The 21,177-nt window shown below is 42.9% G+C and overlaps 2 protein-coding genes and 1 long non-coding RNA gene across 3 annotated transcripts in view; 2 read left to right on the top strand and 1 right to left on the bottom strand.

Moving 5' to 3' along the window:
* Positions 1-21,177, top strand: part of LOC133248193 (antigen WC1.1-like) — a 144,357-nt gene that overhangs the window by 90,950 nt on the left and 32,230 nt on the right. Inside the window, 2 exon segments of the mRNA XM_061418014.1 lie at positions 19,954-20,046; positions 20,124-20,438. Of these exon segments, the coding sequence (XP_061273998.1) occupies positions 19,954-20,046; positions 20,124-20,438 (408 nt within the window).
* LOC133248198 (antigen WC1.1-like) lies at positions 1,970-15,586 on the top strand. Its single transcript, XM_061418018.1, has 3 exons — positions 1,970-2,097; positions 5,859-6,179; positions 15,168-15,586. Exons 1-3 carry the CDS (start codon positions 2,025-2,027, stop codon positions 15,524-15,526), a joined length of 753 nt encoding a protein of 250 aa, XP_061274002.1. The 5' UTR covers positions 1,970-2,024; the 3' UTR covers positions 15,527-15,586.
* On the bottom strand, positions 13,391-15,321 carry LOC133248208 (uncharacterized). The gene is made up of 2 exons (XR_009736638.1): positions 15,146-15,321; positions 13,391-13,792 (listed from the first exon to the last, which is right to left on the bottom strand). It is a non-coding gene; the product is annotated as an uncharacterized LOC133248208 (long non-coding RNA).

Below are 21,177 nucleotides of genomic sequence, written 5' to 3'. Positions count from 1 at the left end.
GGGATGTGGCAGGGCTGTGGACTAACCTGCAGCTGCCCTCAGTGTTGGCCCTACTGAGACCTTAAGGTGGGCCGTGGGTGGCTCTTGAAGCTGTCTCTGAGCTCCGGTGGGGATCCTGGGGTCTGTGTGTCACAGATACTTCCTTCTACATCTGTGCTGAAAAGATGGAGTCAGGGTGAGGGGGCCTCAGGGTGGGGTTGTGTGGACCATAGGGCTTCATCATGGGAACCTTGAGCCTGAGGCAGCATGAAGAAAGGGGGCAGCACATTAGTGACCTTGAATTTCGATGGGGGAGCTCTATCTTGCATTACTTACGGCCCTTCTCAGTCTCTCTATTCATCCCTGGGGTACCTTCTGGGGGAGCATCTGGGACTTCTCTGATGAGTGGAAACAGAACAAGGCAGCAATGGCCACACTGGACATCATCCCTTCTGCTTGCATCTGTCCCCTCAACCCACCTGGGATTCCATTCTTGCCGCCACCTTTCCTCTTAAATGCAGAACAGAGGAGATGGGTTCATTGGTGGTTTCAGGCAGCATGAACCCCTTTCTCTTCTCTGCTTCGCTCACCCCTTCTTTGCCCCCTGCCTGCAGCTATCATGTAGCAGACTTTCTATTTCACCATCTCTCTGGAGCTCTTCCCTTAAATTATATTCTGTGTCTTGTTTAGTTATGGTTTTATAATACAAAAGTATTCTGAATCTTATCAAACCATACTCTCAGCATATAAAGGGGGTACATGTGAAGTTTAGAAAACTTTAGTCTTTCTAAAGTATAATTTTCTTCTTGTTTTCATTGTTTAGTCACTTAGTCGTGCCCAAGTCATTTCGACACAATGGACTGTAGCTGGCCAGGCCATTCTGTCCGCGGAATTGTCCTGGCAAGAATACTGGAGTGGGTTGCCATTTCCTTCTCCAGGGGATCTTCCCGACCCAGGGACTGAATCCATGTCTCTTGCTTTGTAGGTGGATTCTTTACTGCTGAGCCATCAGTGAAGCCCCATGTTTTCTTCTAGAGATCCCTGCTCCTATTTTGGTGGGCTAGAGTTGAATGATGACTCCTACTTTCTTTTTGTTTCCTTTAATAGCAATCTCTTCCTCTCTGTCAGAATCATTTAGTGACTAGCTGAAAGAGATACTTCACATAAAATGAAATGCAATAAAGGGAAAGGGAGTTAACATGTCTGAATGTCCCTATAGGGAACCCGCCTGCCAATGCAGGAGAAGCAGATTTGATCCTTGAGTCAGAAAGATTCCTTTAGAAGGAAATGGTAACCCCCTCCAGTATTCTTGCCTGGGAAATCCACTGGACAGAGGAGGCTGGCGAGCTACAGTGCAGGGGTTTCAAAGAGTCAGACACGGCTGAGCATGCAGGCACATGCTCCAGGACCAAGTGTCCAGATCATTCTGAGAAGGGGGAAAACCCTGCAATCTCATCTGCCCAACTTGATGGGTCTCACTTCATGGCTTCACAGTCACCTGTGAATTCCTGTACTCCTGGTCCTCATTTTCTGCTGACCTGATAAATACTCTTGTGTTTCAAGACTTCTTGTAGTTCTCTGCTTCCACCCTGAGCTCAGTGCTGGGGAAGATCAATGCTTGATTCTACAAAAGTTATTCTCCACCGGTCAACAGATTCCACACCCAGACCCTGTGAGATCTCACAGTCTGCAGATATTGACCAGGCTGATCAGGGGAGAGAAAGGCACTCATGATTTTTGATGAACCGTTTCTACCCCAGTCCCAGTGGTGGGACCCAGCTGTCAGGACTACGGAAGCAGGAGCTCAAAGGACCGTGTTGCTCATATAAGGAGATGTTGAAGATTCAGAAGCTCATTGGTGTCTGAGCTTCAGAAAGTGGCAGATGCAGCCTCTGATAGTGCCTGAAATGGTAAAAGGTGTCGCTATTGGCTCTCAGGAGGGAGGGTGTAAGGGGTGGTCTATATAGACCCCGGATGGCACCCTGACGCCTGCTCACAGGCTGATCCTGCAGCTGGGACTGTGACCCTGAGGACGTGGGGTCAGGATGGCTCTGGGCAGACACCTCTCCCTGCAGGGACTCTGTGTCCTCCTCCTTGGCACCATGGTGGGTGGTCAAGGTAAGAGCTGCCCCTCTGTCCTGGTTCACAGCAGGGGAGAGGACACCTTGATGAAGGGAAAGGTGTCTGGAGTTGTGGAACCTGGCCTCAGTGTTTCTGACCAAAAAAGAACCATGCTGATGTGAATCCTGGTTCCTCTCCTATGGGGGGGGTGGTGTCCATTGGTCATAGTGGCAGATTTTACAGAGCTGTGAGGTTTTGTCTGGATCGAGCTGGGTCAGCCTAAGTCCCCTCCACGGTCTCCCTTGTTTTCAGGGAGCTTCTGGGAGTCCCAGTGGCTCTCAGCATGTGGAAGTTCCAGTGACTGAGCTCAGCTGGGACTCTGGGCTGTTCCCACACGCTCCATGTGCCTGGTGTGTGAGCACTGCCTCTGGGTCCCTGTGTTTCCTGTGTCTTCGCTCCTGTAGGCTCTGTGATTGTGTGTGTGTTTGTGTGTGTATGTGTGCAGGTGAGGAGTGCGCGAGGGTGTGTGTGTGTGAGGGTATGAAGAAGTGTGTGTGTGAGTGTGTGAGGGTGTGTATGTGTGAGGGTGTACATGGGTGTGAAGAGTTTATGTGTTTGTGGAGTGTGTGAAGAGTGTGCATGTGATGTATTAAGGTGTGTGAGGAGTAAGTGTGGGTGAGTGAGGGTGAGTGAGGAGTGTTTGAGTAGTGTGTGAGGCTGTGTGTGTGGGGGGAGTGTGTGTTTGTGTGTGTGTTTGTGTGTGTGTGTGTGTGTGTGTGAGGGAAGGTGGAGCCTGTCTGTGTGAGAGGAACAGAGTTGCTGAGCAGGGAGTGAGTCTCTTGGTCTGTGAAGCACACGGAGTGTCCACAGGGCTGGGTGTCATGGCCGCTGCATGTAACTGGATCAGAGATAATCATACACCTGCCTGCCTCTCTCTGGCTCCTCTCCCCCATCTCTCGGGCTCCCCTCTGCTTGTTGCCATGTCTGCCTAGCAGTGGGCTCTGTGAGAGGCTCTGCCTGCTGGCCTTACGTGTTCCCACCACGTGTCCATTAGGGAGCAGAGAAGCCTGCATCCAGGAGAGGGGACCTCTTGTCTGTTCAGTTCAGTTCAGTTCCATTGCTCACTGGTGTTTGACTCTGTGATCCCATGGACTGAAGCACGCCAGGCCTTCCTGTCCATCACCAACTCCCGGAGCCTACCCAAACTCATGTCCATTGAGTCGGTGATGCCATCCAACCATTTCATCCTCTGTCGTCCCCTTCTCCTCCCACCTTCTCTCTTTCCCAGCTTCAGGGTCTTTACAGATGTGTTAGCTCTTCACATCAGGTGGCCAAAGTATTGGTTTCAGCTTCTACATCAGTCCTTCCAATGAACGACTTGTCCCTCTGTTTGTAAAGATCAGTTGATGTGCAGCCCCACGTGTATAAGTTCCCAAGTCCCTGCCCCAGTTCCCATGACTCATTTCCTGATGTGCTGGGGACCTGGATGGTCCTTTCCCCTAGCAGGATCTGCTATGACTCTGTAGGGAGTCCCTCTCCTGTCCCTCACTCCCTGGGAGCTGCTTTCCCCTGAGTGAGGGTGGAGTATGTTACCAATCCTTCTGTCGTGGTCTGCAAGGTTTCTTTGGACAAATCCGCTGATCTCCTTATGGGAGTTCTCTTGGGTGACAGCATTTTTTTATTCTCTTCAGACTTTTAGAATTCTCTCTTTCTCTTTGCATTTGAACAGTTTACTCTGTGAGTCTTGGAGAAGGTTGTTTTGGATTGAAATTTTGGGGTGACTTATTAGCTTCTTGAACTTAGATGTCCAGACCTTTCCCCAGGTTTGGAAATTCGCAGCCTGTCTTTCTTTCTTTTTTATAATTATTTATTTTCGGCTGTGCTAGGTCTCCTTGCTGCATGCGGGCTTTCTCTAGCTGTGGTAAGCAGGGGCTACTCTTCACTGCAGTGCACAGGCTTCTCACTGCAGTGGCTTCTCTTGCTGGAGACCACAGACTCTAGGTGCACACGTTTCAGCAGCTGTGGCGCACTGGCTTAGTTGCTCTGAGGCATGTGGAATCTTCCTGGACCAGGGATTGAACCCATCTCCCCTACATTGGCAGGTGGATTCTTAACCACTACACCACTAGGGAAGTCCTCAGCCCTTAATTCTTTTCTCCTTCACTTCTTCTGCTATGACTCCAGTCCATACATTGTTTCTCTTTATGGTGTCCACTGGCTTTCTATATTCCTTTCATTCTCTTTTGGCTCCTCTATTTGGATGCTTTCAACTAATCTTTCTTCTAACACATTGTTTCTTGTTTCTTTTTCTTTCCCTTGGTCAATTCCCTGTTGTTGAATCTCTGTGTTGAATTCTTCAGTTTACTCATCATATTGTGTATGTTAAGTCGCCTCAGTCATGTCTGACTCTTTGTGACCCTATGGACTGTAGCCCACCAGGCTCCTCTGTCCATAGGATTCTCCAGGCAAAAGTACTGAAGTAGGTTGCCATGCACTCCTCCAGGGGATCTTCCAGACCCTGGGATTGAACCCGAGTCTCTTGTATATCCTGCACTTGCAGACAGGTTCTTTACCACTAGCGCCACCTGGGAAGCCCACTCACTTATTATTCAGCTTCAAAATATATGGTTGAAGAATTGAAGAAGTGAAAGTCACTCAGTCATGTTTGACTCTTTGTACACAGTCCATGGAATTCTTCAGGCCTTAGTGGAGTGGGTAGTCTTTCCCTTCTCCAGGGGGTGTTCCCAACCCAAGGATCAAACCCAGGTCTCCAGCATGCAGACTGATTCTTTACCAGCTGAACCACAAGAGAAGACCAAGAGAAGACTGGAGTGGGTAGCCTATTCCTTCTCCAGCAGATATTCCTGACCCAGGATTTGAACTGGGATCTCCTGCATTGCAGGTGGATTCTTTACCAACTGAGCTATCAGAGAATTGAAAAATATCTGGTTAGTTCTTTTTTTTTTTTTTTATAAAAAATAGAGTCTTCTGATGCTGGGAAAGATTGAAGGTGGGAGGAGAAGGGGATGACAGAGGATGAGATGCTTGCATGGCATCACTGACTGAATGGATATGAGTCTGAGTAAACTCCGTGAGTTGATGATGGACAGGGAGGCCTGGTGTACTGTAGTCCATGGGATCTCAGAGGATCAGACATGACTGAGCAACTGAACTGAAATGAACACTGGTAATGTCTCCATCTATGATGTTCCTACTAATGAAATCCTTTTTATATGCACAAACCAGAGTCATCTTATGACTTAATCACTAAAGTGACATCTGATCACGTTCGTCAAATTCCATTTGTTAGATGCGTGTTACTAGGTACATTGGAGTGTGGAATTACACAAACACATGAACACCAGATGGCAGGAAAAACCAGGACATTTTAGAGCCTGTTACCACAGCCCTCTGTTTCTGAGCTGGATGAGATGCTTCCTATGGACAGGGAAGGAGAGGGAGGATTCCTCCCTGGATCCTGGGCCATGAGCAACTGAGATGGAGAAGCTGGGCCCTAAGTACCTTTGGGCACATCTACAGGGAGGGCAGCATCCAGAGTCTCTGAAGGCCTGTCCTCGGTGGTGTCCCTGGAGCTGGTTCTACAGGCTCCTGAGAAATACTTGGTGCCTCCCTTCCTGCTCCGTGGTCAGTGATGGCACATTGGGGGTTTAGAGTTGGCCATGCTGGAAATGTTTATACAACAAGGTCAGGAAATACTATATCCCATGCACTGTTTTGCTTCTCAGAGAGCTAATGTTTTATATATTATACCACTCTAAGTCTCCTAAAATCTTTCCTGTCTTGTGTCTCTTTTGCAGTACTGGAGCTGAGGCTGAAGGATGGAGCCCACCGCTGTGAGGGGAGAGTGGAAGTGAAGCACCAAGGAGAATGGGGCACAGTGGATGATATGGACTGGACCTTGAAGGATGCATCTGTCGTGTGCAGACAGCTGGGGTGTGGAGCTGCCATTGGTTTTCCTGGAGGGGCTTATTTTGGGCCAGGACTTGGCCCCATTTGGCTTTTGTATACTTCATGTGATGGGACAGAGTCAACTGTCAGTGACTGTAGGCATTCTAATATTAAAGACTATCGTAATGATAGCTATTTGCATGACTGGGATGCTGGAGTGGTCTGCTCAGGTAAGTCCTGTCTGGTTTGTGTGGGGATCTCTAGCAGGAAAAGCCTCTGTCTTATTACCAGAATGACTTGAGATTATGGATACAGCCTTTAGAACATACTTGGGTGAAGGGTCTTTGTGATGTGTCACAGGAGGCAGAGGTGAGGTCAAAAGTTTCATACAGATTAGCTTCTGGATTTGACCTCTGTGACCAGTCTCAGCATGGTAATTGTTCTGTATTCTTTGACATAATGGTCAGTAGGGTGTGGCTACATTGATGGGGGGGTGGTGTCATAGGAGAGTTGTAGGCAACAAGGTTTATTATCCTCATTGGTCCTAAAAGTCAGAGTCACCACACTCCATCAGGTTGGTATGAGGGTGATGTGCCAATAGAACAGGCTCAACCAAGCAATGGTGACCCCAAAAGGGCATGTGAAGACCCATGGACAAGTGACCATACCCGAAGTCATGGTGCAGTTACACAAGGAAAAGGTGTGAGAGAAATTCAGTGGTGCATTTAAATGTCCCTAGGTCACAGTCAGAGGAGGCCAGAAGTGGGACGTGTGGCAGGGAAAATCTCACCACACTGGTGTACCTGATGAATCAAGTGGGGAGCTCACACCAATTTGCAAGGATGTTGAGGGAGCAGGAAAATGAAGTCTTGAAGTTTACAACACAGCAACTGAAGTGCATCATGTATAAGAGGCAGTGAAGCTAAGAGTTCATGGGGTTCTCAAGGCAAGAATACTGAAGTGGTTTGCCTTTCCTTCTCCAGTGGACCATGTCTTGTTAGAACTCTCCACTAAGACATGGCATGGATCATAGTTTCATTGAGTTAGACAAAGCTGTGGTCCATGAACTGTGAACTTGCAGATGTTCAAGCTGGATTTAGAAAAAACAGGAACCAGAGGTTACATTGCCAACATCCGTTCTATCACTGAAAATGCAAAAGAGTTCCAGAAAAACATCTACTTCTATTTTATTGACTATGCCATAGCTTTTAACTGTGTGGATCACAACAAACTGGAAAATTCTTCAAGAGATGGGAATACCAGACCATCTGACCTGCATCCTGAGAAATCTGTATGTAGGTCAAGAAGCAACAGTTAGAACTGGACATGAACAAAAACTGGTTCCAAATTGGGGAAGGAGTACGTCAAGGCTGTATATTGTCACCCTGCTTATTTAACTTATATGCAGAGTACATCATGAGAAATGTTGGACCTGATGAAGCACAAGTTGGAATCAAGATTGTCAGGAGAAATATCAATAACCTTAGATGCAGATTACATCACACTTATGGCTGAAAGCAAATAACTAAATAGCCTTTGATGATAGTGAAAGAGGAGATTGAACAAGTTGGCTTAAAACTCAACATTCAGAAACTAAGATCATAGCATCTGGTCCCATCACTTTCTGGCAAATATATGGGGAAACAGTGGAAATAGTGACAGACTTTTTTTCTTTTTCTTTTGGCTCCAAAATCACTGCAGATGGTGACTGCAGCCATGAAATTAAAAGACGCTTGCTCCTTGGAAGAAAAGCTATGACCAACCTAGACAGCATATTAAAAAGCAGAGACATTTCTTTGCCAGCAAAGACTGGTCTAATCAAAGCTATGGTTTCTCCAGTAGTCCTGTATGGATGTGAGAGTTGGACTATAAAGAAAGCTGAGCGCTGAAGAATTGATGCTTTTGAACTGTGGTGTTGGAGAAGACTCTTGAGAGTCCCTTGGACTGCAAGGAGATCCAACCAGTCCCTCCTAAAGGAAATCAGTCCTGGGTGTTCATTGGAAGGACTGATGCTGAAGCTGAAACTCCAGTACTTTGGCCACTTCATGTGAAGAACCGATTCATTGGAAAAGACCCTGATGCTGGGAAAGATTGAAGGTGGGAGGTGAAAGGGTTTACAGAGCGTGAAGTGGTTGGATGGCATCACCGACTGGATGGACATGAGATAGAGTAAACCCCGGGAGTTGGTGATGGACAGGGAGCCGTGGCATGCTGCAGTCCATGGTGTTGCAAAGAGTCAGACATGACTGAAGAACTGAACTGAACTGAACTGAAGCTAAGAGGACCTGATGTGACTCTTAAGAAGTACTCAGTGCTACCTAAGTGTGTTTGACCTATACCAAGGTGGATGCAGGAAAGACAGCAGTGAAACTAGGGTGTGAATGGGTGCTCACAGTGTTTGGTAGAGATGCTTCTAGTTGTTATCACAATTGCAGATTGGATGTCCAGGTTATTAATCACATCAGAACAACTGGACTGGAGGAAGATATTGTCAGTTATCACAGTGAATTCCCTAAGGTAGAGGGCTGGTCTTAGGATAGTAGCACCCCGTTTAATGGGATGGTGGGACAGGGGAGCCCTGAAGATATCTGCAGTAGGTCCTTAAGCCACAGCCAATCAGCTGTTGGGTGTTTATGTACAGGAAGATCATTGTAAAAGTGATCTTTTCTAATCTCACCTTCAGCAGATCTTTGATGATTCTAGTTGATGCCCTTAAGGAAACAATTCTTTTCCTTTTTAAAAAGTACTTTATTGAGGTATGTCTGACATACAAAACTGCTTGATAAGTATGCATTTGTGAAACCACTACAGCACGTATGTCATAAATCTATTCATCTCTTCAAAATGTTTTCTTCCATTCTCTTTATCATTCTTATTAAAAAAATTATTTTCAAGATGAATTTGAATTTTAGTTAGAAACTTTTGTTTTAAACAGATCTGTTTTCTGGCATCTCAAGTAACCTTTCTCATTGTCACAATGTCATAATCATGGTTCCAACTGAAGACAAATTTGTGGAAATACTACAGGTGTCTCAACCATATTTTGATAAATCAGCATCTGAATGAAAATGGAGTGTGTGATGTTGAAACTTTATGTGAAATTAGAACTCCCAATGTTATCCTAAGAATACTGATGTCTTGTTATTAATTCCAGTTAAGATATACTTAGAAGTAAAGAATTGGAAGTGCTCTGATATTTAACAAAGGTCTATCTAGTCAAGGGTATGATTTTCCAGTGGTCACGTATGGATGTGAGAGTTGGACTGTGAAGAAAGCAGAGTGCCGAAGAATTGATGCTTTTGAACTGTGGTGTTGGAGAAGACTCTTGAGAGTCCCTTGGACTGCAAAGAGATCCAACCAGCCCATTCTAAAGGAGATCAGTCCTGGGTGTTCATTGGAAGGACTGATGCTAAAGCTGAAACTCCAATACTTTGGCTGCCTCATGCGAAGAGTTGACTCACTGGAAAAGACTCTGATGCTGGGAGGGATTCGGGGCAGGAGGAGAAGGGCACGACAGAGGATGAGATGGCTGGATGGCATCACCGACTCGATGGACGTGAGTTTGAGTGAACTTTTGGAGTTGGTGATGGACAGGGAGGCCTGGTGTGCTGCGATTCATGGGGTTGCAAAAAGTCGGACACGACTTAGCGACTGAACTGCATTGATCTGAACTAATATTCAAACCCTGATTGTGGTTTGTACGCCCCAACTACCATTGCTCTAACTTAGACTCTCACATTTTTATGAACGGTTCCAGGTTCCTTCTTTTTCTCTTTTTGTCACTAGTTTCCTCCTCCTGGTCTGTTTTTTTTTTTTTTTTTCCTGTATTTTCAGACATATTTTAATGATGTGAAGATAAGTCAAAGTGGTGATGGTGTAGCAGAAATAAGATTAGAATAGCATGTATTTTCATTATTTTAATCAAAACTCTTGAAGTTTTTTCTGCTCAACCTTAGGAGTCAGGTAAGGAAGAAAAATTTCAGCCTCAGTAGTGGATTGCTGGAAGTGAAGTACCATGTTTAGGATAAATCTAGAGTGGAAACAAAGACCAGAGGAGAATGTAGAGAAGCTTGTTTGAAATAATGAAGAGATTTCATGGGGTTCAGGTGGAAGATCTGGGAGGGAACACACAAATTGTGAAGGACTGTGATGCAAGCGTTCCAAGTTCCTTCAGTCCTGTCCTACTCTTTGTGACCCCATGAACCATAGGATTCTCCAGGCACGAATACTGGAGTGGGTTGCCATTTCTTTCTCTAGGGGATCTTCCTCACCCAGGGATCAAACCTGGGTCTCCCGCATTGCAGGCAGAGTCTTGATTATCTTCTGAGCCACCAGGGACTACAGTACTGAAGTGCAAAACGGTGAGGGGATGAAGATGCAAGGATTGCAGGAGGGGAGGGTTGGAAAGACGCAGGTCAATTCGTACATTCACCACAGCCTCTGTGTTACATTTCCTTCCGTGCCCTCATTCCTTCCCTCCCTCTCTTCCTTTATCTTGCTGTGGGAGTCATTTCTCAGCTCTGTGGAAGTGCTAGCATTTGTAGCTGGCAGTTTACTTAGTGAAAAATTTTTATAATATGGATTCTGTTTATTTAACAAATAAGTTTACTCATATTTTTCTCTTTTTTTGTATCAGATTTTGGTGAGTTGTGTTTCACAAGTAATGTGTTTTTAAGGACTTGGCCCATTTTACAAAAAATTTCAAATTAGTAACACTGGTTCATATCTCATATCTTTACATGTTGGGAAGGTCCACAGTGATATTCCTCCTTTTGTTACTGGTGCTGTTAATGTGTTCCCTCTTTTTTCTTAATTGGTTTGCTAGAAAATTATCAGTGTTAATGTTCTTTTTAAAAGAATCACTAATGGACTGTATTGATTTTCTTGATCGTGTATTTGCTTTCTTCTGAATTGATTTCTATGCTCAGTTTTCATTCCTCCTTTTCTGTCATGATTGTGGTTGCTTTTGTAGATTCTTGAGGTGGAGTCTTGGATCATTTCCTTCTGTTTCTATTTTTATTCTAATGTAGTCATCAAGGAAGCATCAAGGTTCTAAATTTTCTTCTAAGCATCACTTTATTTTTAACCCACCAATTTCAATACTATATAATTTCTTTTGGATTTTATTATCATAAAATGTTTCTTTTTCTCTGAATGAATTCTTTGTCTTATAGTCTGACTTTGTATGATATTAATTTAGATATTATATAGAGTTTTCTCTGATTTGTGTTTGCATGGTATGTAATTTTTACCTCTTTAATATGTTTCTGTGTTTATATTTAAACACATATAAGTTTGTAGACAGTATATTGTTTTGTCTTATTTTGTCTGGTCTGATTATCTTGTTTTTTATTTGGAGTACTTTAATTATTTACAGTTAATGTTATTATTGATATAACTGGGTTTAAGTGTACTTGCCTGCTATTTGTCGGAGAAGGCAATGGCAACACACTCCAGTACTCTTTCCCGGAAAGTCGCATGGATGGAGGAGCCTGGTAGGCTTCAGTCCACAGGGTCACTAAGAGTCGGACACGACTGAGCAAATTCACTTTCACTTTTCACTTTTATACATTGGAGAATGAAATGGCAACCCATTCCAGTGTTCTTGCCTTGAGAATTCCAGGGACCGGGGAGCCTGTTGGGCTGTCATCTCTGGAGTCGCACAGAGTCAGACACAACTAAAGTGACTTAACGGCAGTAGTAGCAGCAGCTGCTGTATGTTTTATCTTTGTTCTTATTTTAATCTTCGAGTATATTTTATCATTTTAATTTAAATACTGTATTGGTTTATTAATCATATCAGATTTTTAGGTGATTATAATGTTTAATTAAAAATTTTCTAAAGTAATTTTTATTTGTTGCTGGCTGGGTCTTCACTGCTGCATGGGCTTTTCTCTAGTTGTGGAGATCAGAGGCTGCTCTCTAGTTGCAGGCATGAGGTTCTCATTGCGGTGGCCTCTCTTGCTGTAGTGCACAGGCTCTATGGTGCACAAGCTTCAGTAGTCGTGGCCCCCTGGCTCTAGAGTACAGGCTCACTAGTTGTGGTGCACAGGCTTAGTGGCTCCCTGGTATGTGGGATTTTCCTAGACCACGGATTGAACCCACGTCTCCTGCATTGTCAGGTGGAGTCTTCACCACTGAACCACTGGGAAAGCCCAATGTTGAATTATTAATCTTCAATTACATTTTACCTTGAAATAATATTATGTCACAACTTGCAATGTCAGTCACTATACTTTTCTTCCACTTTCCTGTTCCTGTCTTTGGTGCTGTCATTGTCATACATTCTACTCATAAATTTATTATGAATCTTATAGTTTGTTGCTAATATTTTTGCCTTAAATCTTCTAATAGAGGATCAACATTTAGCATAGTCTCTATAGCTTTGAGAGGATCCATGTTTTCATCTGCTGTCATCTCCCTTTAGCTTGAAGAACTTTCTGAGGCAGTTTTGTGTAGTGTGTGTCTGGTGGCCTCCAATTCTATCATCTCTCATTTACCTGAAATCATTTTAATTTTCATTCAGTTTTGAAAAGTATTTTCATAGCTGATTCAATTTTAGGGTAACAAATGCCCAATCCCAGAGTTAAATATGCTCTTACATTGTCATCTGACTTTCATTGCCTCCAAAAAAAAGTCAGTAAATAATACTTATCCTTTTGTTCCCTGTATATAATGTGTCAAACTTGCCTGGCTGCTCTTAACATATTTTTGTTTGTTTGTTTACCAATGAATTTCAATAATTACATTGTAAAGTTCATTATCTTGTTTAGGGTTTGTTTAGCTTTTTGGATCAGTGGGTTTACAGTTTTCAATAACTTTGGGAAAATGTCATTAATCTTTTCTTAATATTTTTCTGCATGTCCCTTATTCTGAATCTCCAAATACACATATTTTATATATTTTTATATTATCCTACATGCCATGGAGTTTCCATTCATATTTTTCTGCCTTTTTACTCTCTTTGGTTCAGTTTAGATAGTCTCTACTGCTGTGTTTTACTTCCCAGTTCTTCTATTCTGCAATGTCTAGTCTCTTGTGTAATTAATCCAAATAAATGTTCATTCCAATACTATATTTTTCAGTTTCAGAAGTCTCATTTGTTTATCTTTCCTAGTTTTCTCCCTGCTTATTTTTATGCTTCATTAAGCATATTGATATTAGGGGTTTAAGGAGCTCTTCAGTCAATTCAATCATTTCTGTAATTTCTGAAGCTGCTTAAAATGATTGTTTTTAAAAAATGTGTTATGGGTTACATTTCTCTCTTTTGGAAATTCTAATAATTTTTTGGTTTGATGTTGGGCATCACTAAGCAGTCCTGTACCAGGAAGAACTTCAGAAGTAAATAATCAGAACACACCCAGAAATCAGGGAATTGTACTTGATGAATTACATAAAGTTTTTTCATTGGGTTATCTTCATTCAGTTCAAAATGTGTTCCTTTGATGACCAAATGATGAACTTTTATTTTGGTTTTCCTCCTTTAGTTTCAGAACTTCCTTGATAACACCTTGCATGCCATATGCCCCAGCTACATCCTACTTCTTCAGCAGTAGCTACCCTTTCTGATTTTCTTTTCCATCCATCTATGTCTTTTAAAATGGTGTTTGCTTGTCTGAAGTGGGAGAAATGAGAAAGGATAACAGTTTAGGTGGTAGATGGGAGGAGCAGAGGGTGATGTAGTATGCTAACAACCTATTCAACGAGTGTTTGCCACAAATATTTGCATGTTTATCCATACTGAGGCTTTTTCAACTTGAAACTCTCCAAATTATGGCTTATTTTCTCATTTCCTCCTCCTGCTCCTTGTTCTTCCTCCTTCTTTTTGGCAACATGCCATCTTCTTTTAGAATTGTAAAAATTCATGAAAGAAATTAAAGACAATATGATCAATGGAAAGTCATTCTGTGTTTCTGGCCTGAAAGAATTAGTGTTGTTAAAATGCCTGTGCTTCTCAAAGTGATCTATAGATTTAATGCAATTCCTATCTAAATAGCATTCTTTATAGGAATAGGAAAACAATGTTAAAATATGAGTGTATGGTTTAATTTTTATAGATTCATGAATTCCTGTTTTCTGATCATTATTGAATTTTAGTTCCATTCCATTATGGTCATGTAAGATACTTGGAATTATTTTAATATTTTTGAATGTGTTAAGGATTATTTGTAACCTAGCCTGGAGACTATTCCATGCGTGTTTGAGAAGAATGCATATTTTTCTGTGGTTAGAGTTAGTACAATGATAGTACTAAAATCAATTTTTATCAGCCCTTAGCATTTTCTATGAGTCCTGTTTGAGAAGAAAAATCTTTACTAGGAGACGATTGGAAACTCAGCTATCTGGTAAACTCCCACTGAGAGCACACTCTCCCCCAGATTCTTTGACAAATCCTAGGATTTCAAGAGAGATGGCTGGGATTCTCTCTCTATGACTCTCTGAGTTTTCTTAACTCATTTTCCTTCCCACTGAGGTCACTGAAGGAATTCATGGAATTTTTTGGCATCAGAAAGTATCAGAAAGACAAGATGTGATGCCATAAACTTGAATTAGTGATAGTGTCCATATTTCTTCTTTGGAGCTGTCACCCATCTACAGGTTGGCATGCCCTCATCGATCCAGCCTCAGGACTTTCCTTAACCTAGGTCACTTGAGGACTAGCTTCTGGGAGAGAAAACTGGTCAGAATATTAGCCCCACAAGTCCCATGAAAGCTTCTAAGCTTGTCTGGATGCTAGGTCTCTAATCTCATAGCCCATGTCCCTCTGGGTGGCTTCTGGTCTGCATATCTCTATGTTCAAGTTTAAGTGCCTGAATATTATGCAGTGTCCTTGGATCTGTATATAGGTCCTAGGCTGCTACATGAGAAATTCACTTCTCCAACCAATGCTAAAAGATGTGTTTCCAGTATTCAGCCATTCCAATGATCTGAATTGGGCTCTGTAGTTTCCAGCCTCCTAGACCAAGGAATTCACATTTTAAACCAGTCTCAAAGTGTATATTCTTGGGATTCAACCATTCCAAACTGACCTTGTAATCCTCCTGGATTTCTCTTTAGAAACCTGCTCATGAAAATTCAATTATGACACTAACTGTCAAAGACTCTCTACATGCTCCACTCCTAAAACAAAAAACTTTCACTCCACTGCCTGTGATGTGCGGTTTCCAGTTGCCAAGTCAGTACCAGGAACACTCACTGGTTTTGTTGTTTCCTCTTAGGATTTGTGCGTCTGGCTGGAGGGGATGAACCCTGCTCAGGGCAAGTAGAAGTGTATTCTGGAGAAGCCTGGATCCCAGTGTCTGATGGGAACTTCACACTCCCCACTGCCCAGGTCATCTGTGCAGAGCTGGGTTGTGGCAAGGCTGTGTCTGTCCAGGGACATGAGCTCTTCAGAGAGTCCAGTGCCCGGGTCTGGGCTGAAGAGTTCAGGTGTGAGGGGGAGGAGCCTGAGCTCTCGGTCTGCCTCAGAGTGCCCTGTCCAGGGGGCACTTGTCACCACAGTGGAGCTGCTCAGGTTGTCTGTTCAGGTGAGATGCAGGTCAGGCCTTTCACCTCTGTGAACACCCTGCTCAGGTGAGAAAGTCATGTGATTTTGCTGAAACTCTGTCTTCTTCTACCAGCATACTCAGAAGTCCGGCTCATGACAAACGGCTCCTCTCAGTGTGAGGGGCAGGTGGAGATGAAGTTTTCTGGACGATGGAGAGCGCTCTGTGCCTCCCACTGGAGTCTGGCCAATGCCAATGTTGTCTGTCATCAGCTTGGCTGTGGAGTTGCCATCTCCACCCCCGGAGGACCACACTTGGTGGAAGGAGGTGATCAGATCCTAACAGCCCGATTTCACTGCTCCGGGGCTGAGTCCTTCCTGTGGAGTTGTCCTGTGACTGCCCTGGGTGGTCCTGACTGTTTCCATGGCAACACAGCCTCTGTAATCTGCTCAGGTAAGAGAGAGGAAAGGGTTACTGGTACACAGGATGCTCCTGGAGTGAAATGTCTCCAAGAGTAGACAGTGAGGTTAAATGGGCTTCAGAGTCAGAGATTTTGTGGTGACGTATGGATCTTCTCATTGTTCATTCATTTTTCAGGTCAGGGCAAGAAGTGTGAAGGGGAATAATATATTTTTAAGCAACATTGTTGCTTACATAAAATCATAGAAAACAATGTAGGAGCAGTAAGTATAGACCTCAGTATGAACCCCAACCCAGAGCAACAAAGACAATGTCCCCAGCACCACAGTCACTGTTGTCCCCTCTCCTCGACAGGGAAAAGCGCTTACTGAACTTCTACTAACGTAGAGTTTTATCAATGTTTGAACTTTATATAAAATGATGCCATATGTTTCATCTTTTGTATCTAATTTCATAGACTCAAAATTATGTTTGGGATTCACACATGATGTTGTATATTGTAGCACTTTATTTTTTTTTTATTACTGTAGAGTATGCTTTGAATGATCACATGGCCATGTACTGATCCATTCTACTGACAGTATAAATCTGAGTTATTTCCAGTTCTTGACTATTAAAAATATGATATTATAACTTACCATGACAATGTCTTTGGATGAAAATATGTTACTTATTTTCCATGTTTAACCCTTGGTCTTTTATTTGTATTTTCTTAATCAAATGGTGTCCTTTGATGAACTCATTTCTTAATCTTATGTAAATATAACTTACCAACATTTTTCTGTACATTTAATGCTTCTTATATCCTTTAAAAATTTTTTTTCCTACTCGAAGATCTTAAAAACATTCTCTAAGAGTATCTTATGGAAATTTTACTATATTTCTCTTGCATATTATTGTGCATTCCTTCTGGGATTGATATCTGTGTAAGATAAGGATCAGGTTTCATATAGACATCCAGTTGACTCAGAATCTTTTCCTGAAAAGACTCTTCCCCACTGCAGTGCTGCCTTTGTCATAAGCAGAAGGGCAATTATGTCTGTCTTATCTGAGACTCTCTATTCTGTTCCATGTTATCATTTGTCTATCCTTGCACCAATACTGCATTTTCTTAATTATCATAACTTCGGAGTTGTTGTTGTTCAATCGCTAAGTCATGTCTGACTCTTTGTGACCCCATGGACTACAGCACACCAGGCTTCCCTGTGCTTCACTATCTCCCTGAATTTCAAACTTTGTAGTTAGTCTGAATAAGTTTAATTTACAAGAGTTACTTTATATTAACTCCTCTAATATCGTTGCTTTTCTTATCAACTGTGCTGTTCATTCTTGGTTGCTTGTATTTTGTATGAATTTAGAAATCAGCTTGTCATTTTAACCAAAAGAAAAGCTTAAGGGTATCATTGAGATTAGATTTAAAAATTTGAGAGTAGACATAGACATTTGAGGATGATTGACATTGACAATGTTGAGTTTTCCAAATCATTGACATAATACATCCCTCCATTTGGTTAGATCCTGAATTTCAGAGGTTTTGCCCATCTTCTACTAGGATTTCTCCTAGGTATTTTATTTTTGATGTTATGAGTATTTTTGTGAAAGTGTCCTGGCAATGAATTCTCTTTGACTTGTTTTCATCTTTTAATTCTTTCAATTTTGATGTATGTTGAGACATAAAAATGTTGGGAAAACAATATAAAAATTCCTTTATGAACTGTATGTGGGTTTCTAAATGTTAATATCAATATTTTGCTTTAATCTGTGTGTGTCCTTCCTTCTCTGTTCCCCTTCTGCCCCATTTCTTCCTGACTATGTAAATTCTTTCTGAATTCAGCTGAAGACATGATGTTCCTTTATCCTTAGAACTTTTCTGGGAATTTCCTTACAGAACCAGAGTGCAGGCAAGTCTTTAAATGACTTAAGCTCCAGGTGACATCTAATTGCAGCACTGAAAGACCCCACTGAAAGACTGCTGAACTGAGTTTTTTTCTGATTAATGACCCAAAGTCATAAGCAAAACTAAGTACGTATTTTTTTCTTCAGCTACTAAGTTTTACCTTTTCATATTGATCAAATTGCCAACATCCATTGGATCACAGAAAAAGCAAAAGAGTTCCAGAAAAACCTCTACTTCTGCTTTATTGACTATGACAAAGCCTTTGACTTTGTGGACCACAACAATGTGTGGAAAATTCTTAAAGAAATGGAAATACTAGACCACCTATCTGCCTCCTGATAAATCTGTGTGCAGGTCAAGAAGCAACAGTTAGAATTGGACATGTAACAACAGACTGTTTCCAAATTGGGAAAGGAGTACGTCAAGACTGTATATAGTCACCCTGCTTATTGAACTTGTACTCAAGAGTACATCAAGTGAAATGCTGGACTGGATGAAACACAAGCTGAAATCAAGATTGTCAGGAGAAATATCAATAATCTCAGATATGCTGATGACACCACCTTTATGGCAGAAAGCGAACAGGAACTGAAGAGCCTCTTGATGAAAGTGAATGAGGAGAGTGAAAACGCTGGCTTAAAACTCAACATTCAAAAAACAAAGATCATGGTATCTGGTCCTATCATTTCATGGCAAATAGATGGGGAAACAATGGAAACAGTGACAGACTATTTTCTTGAGCTCCAAAATCACTGCAGATGGTTACTGCAGCCATGAAATTAAATCATGCTTGCTCCTTGGAAGAAAAGCTATGTCCAACCAAGACAGCATATTAAAAAGCAGACACATTACTTTGCTGACAAAGGTCCATCTAGTCAAATCTGAGATTTTTGCAGTAGTTATGTATGGATGTGAGAGTTGGACCATAAAGAAAGTTGAGCACCAAAGAATTGATGCTTTTGAACTGTGGTGTTGGAGAAGACTCTTGAGAGTCCCCTGGACTACAGGGAGATCAAACCAGTGGATCCTAATGGAAATTAGTCCTGAATATTCATTGGAAGGACTGATACTGAAGCTGAATCTTCAATACTTTGGCCACCTGATGAGAAGAGCTGACTCATTGGAAAAGACCCTGATGCTGGGAAAGATTGAGGACAGGAGGCAAAGGGAATGACAGAGGATGAGATGGTTGGATGGCATCACCGACTTGATGGACATGAGTTTGAGCAAGCTCCAGAAGTTGGTGATGAACAGGGAAGCCTGGCAAGCTGCAGTTAATTGGGTCACAACGAGTTGGACATGACTGAGGGACTGAACTGAAGTGAACCAAGTTTTTTGGAAAAACTGCCATACAACAATACGACCAGAACTCTTGCTACGTGACCTGAATTAATTGAAGAATATCCTCTGATTTTGCATTTTGATGTTTCTAGTTTATGTTGAGCTAATGTGAGGCTACACTTATTCTTTAGTTCTTAATTGCAGCTAACAAGTTTTTCAGCTCCAGAAGTATTTGGTTTTGGTTATCATTTCTCTGCAAAGACACACATTTTGTCAATTTCATAAGCACTTTAACCGTGGCTATATATATTCTCATCAGGTAACTCTAGCAGCTGAAAACCCTGGGAAATTCTTTCTAATGTCTCCTTTTCCCTTTCCATTTTTCATGAAATCTATTTTATATAAGTGTTTGTTTTAAAGATACACATTAAAGAACTTGTAGATATCCTTCAGAAGGAATTTTGTTTTGCTTTTACTTAGGGATAGATTTGGGCTTCCCTGGTGGCTCAGATGGTAAAAAATCTGCCTGCAGTGTGGGAGGCCTGTGTTTGATCCCTAGGTGGGGAAGACCCCCTGGATGAGAGCTTGGCAACTCACTCCAATATTCTTGCCTGAAAAATCTGGTGGGCTACAGTCCAAGGGGTTACAAAGAGTTGGACATGACTGAGCAACTAAGCACAGCACAGGGATACATTCAGGGATACAATTTACTTAACTCATTCTTACAGCAAGACTTGGGTTAAAACAGAAATTGTGGTCAGAAGCAGAACTCTCCAGGGAGAAGGTGAACACTAAGAGTATAATAACTTTACTGTTGGGTCACAGCCTTCATCTTAGGCTCCATCAGTGGTCATTATTTTCCTTAATTCAGTTTCCTGTTCTTCAACCCTTCCAGACTTCTGATCATTGTTGTTTCTTCAGGAAACCAGACCCAAGTGCTGCCCCAGTGCAACGACTCTATGGCAGAACCAGCAGGCTCTGCAGCCTCAGTGGAGAGCGCCCCCTACTGCTCAGGTAAGGGTCCCACAAGACAGAAGACCCTTCTCAACCCTTGGGGTCACCGCCCCATTGTTCCATTTCTCTCTCCTCAGACAGCAGACAGCTCCGCGTGGTGGGTGGAGCCAGTCCCTGCGCCGGGAGAGTGGAGATCTTTGACCAGGGCTCCTGGGGCACCATCTGTGATGACGGCTGGGACCTGGACGATGCCCACGTGGTGTGCAGGCAGCTGGGCTGTGGAGAAGCCCTTAATGCCACGGGGTCTGCTCACTTCGGGGCAGGATCAGGGCCCATCTGGCTGGACGACCTGAACTGCACAGGAAAGGAGTCCCACGTGTGGAGGTGCCCTTCCCGGGGCTGGGGGCGGCACGACTGCAGACACAAGCAGGATGCGGGGGTCATCTGCTCAGGTCTGTGCTGCACACTGTCCACAGGCTGGAGGAGGGGTTGGGCCCTGGAGGACGGGGGTCTGAGCGCTGAGGGAGAGATGCTGAAAGGACCAGAGAAGGAGGCTTCCTTCCATGAAGCCTGTCTTTGCAGAAGACGTGAAGACGAGGTGCTTTCACTTCCTTCTGCAGCAGCTGAAGTTCTGGTCCTTTCTTCTCAGCAGTGTTTCCTGGCAGAACCGTTTCTTACAGTTTTTCTTGAAAGCAGGGCTCTCTCTCCAGTTACATACAAAAAAATTAAACCCATGGTACTAGTTTCTGTTTGCTTCCCTAACAATTTACCAATTAGTGGTTTAAAACAGCATATATTTATTTCCTTACTCCTCTGTAGCTTAGATGTCCAGCAGGGATCTCACTGGGCTGGGATCAAGGCTTCAGCAGGGCCACATCACTTTTGCGGCTCTAGGGGAGAATCTGTTTCTTGCCTTTTCAAACTTCTTGAAACCACCTACATTCCTTCCTTCACAGCACCCTTCATCCATTATCAGACCAGCAATGCTGCAGGCCTTCAACCATCATCCAGAATCACATCTCTCTTTGTAGCCAGAGCTAAGAAAAGTATTCCACGTTAAAGGATAGTGGATCTAAGGATGTGATCAGACTGGGCTCATATTGTTAACACATCATCTCACCATCCCAAGGTCCTTACCTTAATCACATCTGTAAATTCCTCTTGTCAGGTATGGTAACATATTCACAGATT

Source organism: Bos javanicus, chromosome 5 (genome assembly GCF_032452875.1).
Source record: "Bos javanicus breed banteng chromosome 5, ARS-OSU_banteng_1.0, whole genome shotgun sequence".
In the NCBI taxonomy this organism is placed as follows: Eukaryota; Metazoa; Chordata; class Mammalia; order Artiodactyla; family Bovidae; genus Bos; species Bos javanicus.
This window is presented reverse-complemented; position numbering and strand designations above follow the sequence as displayed.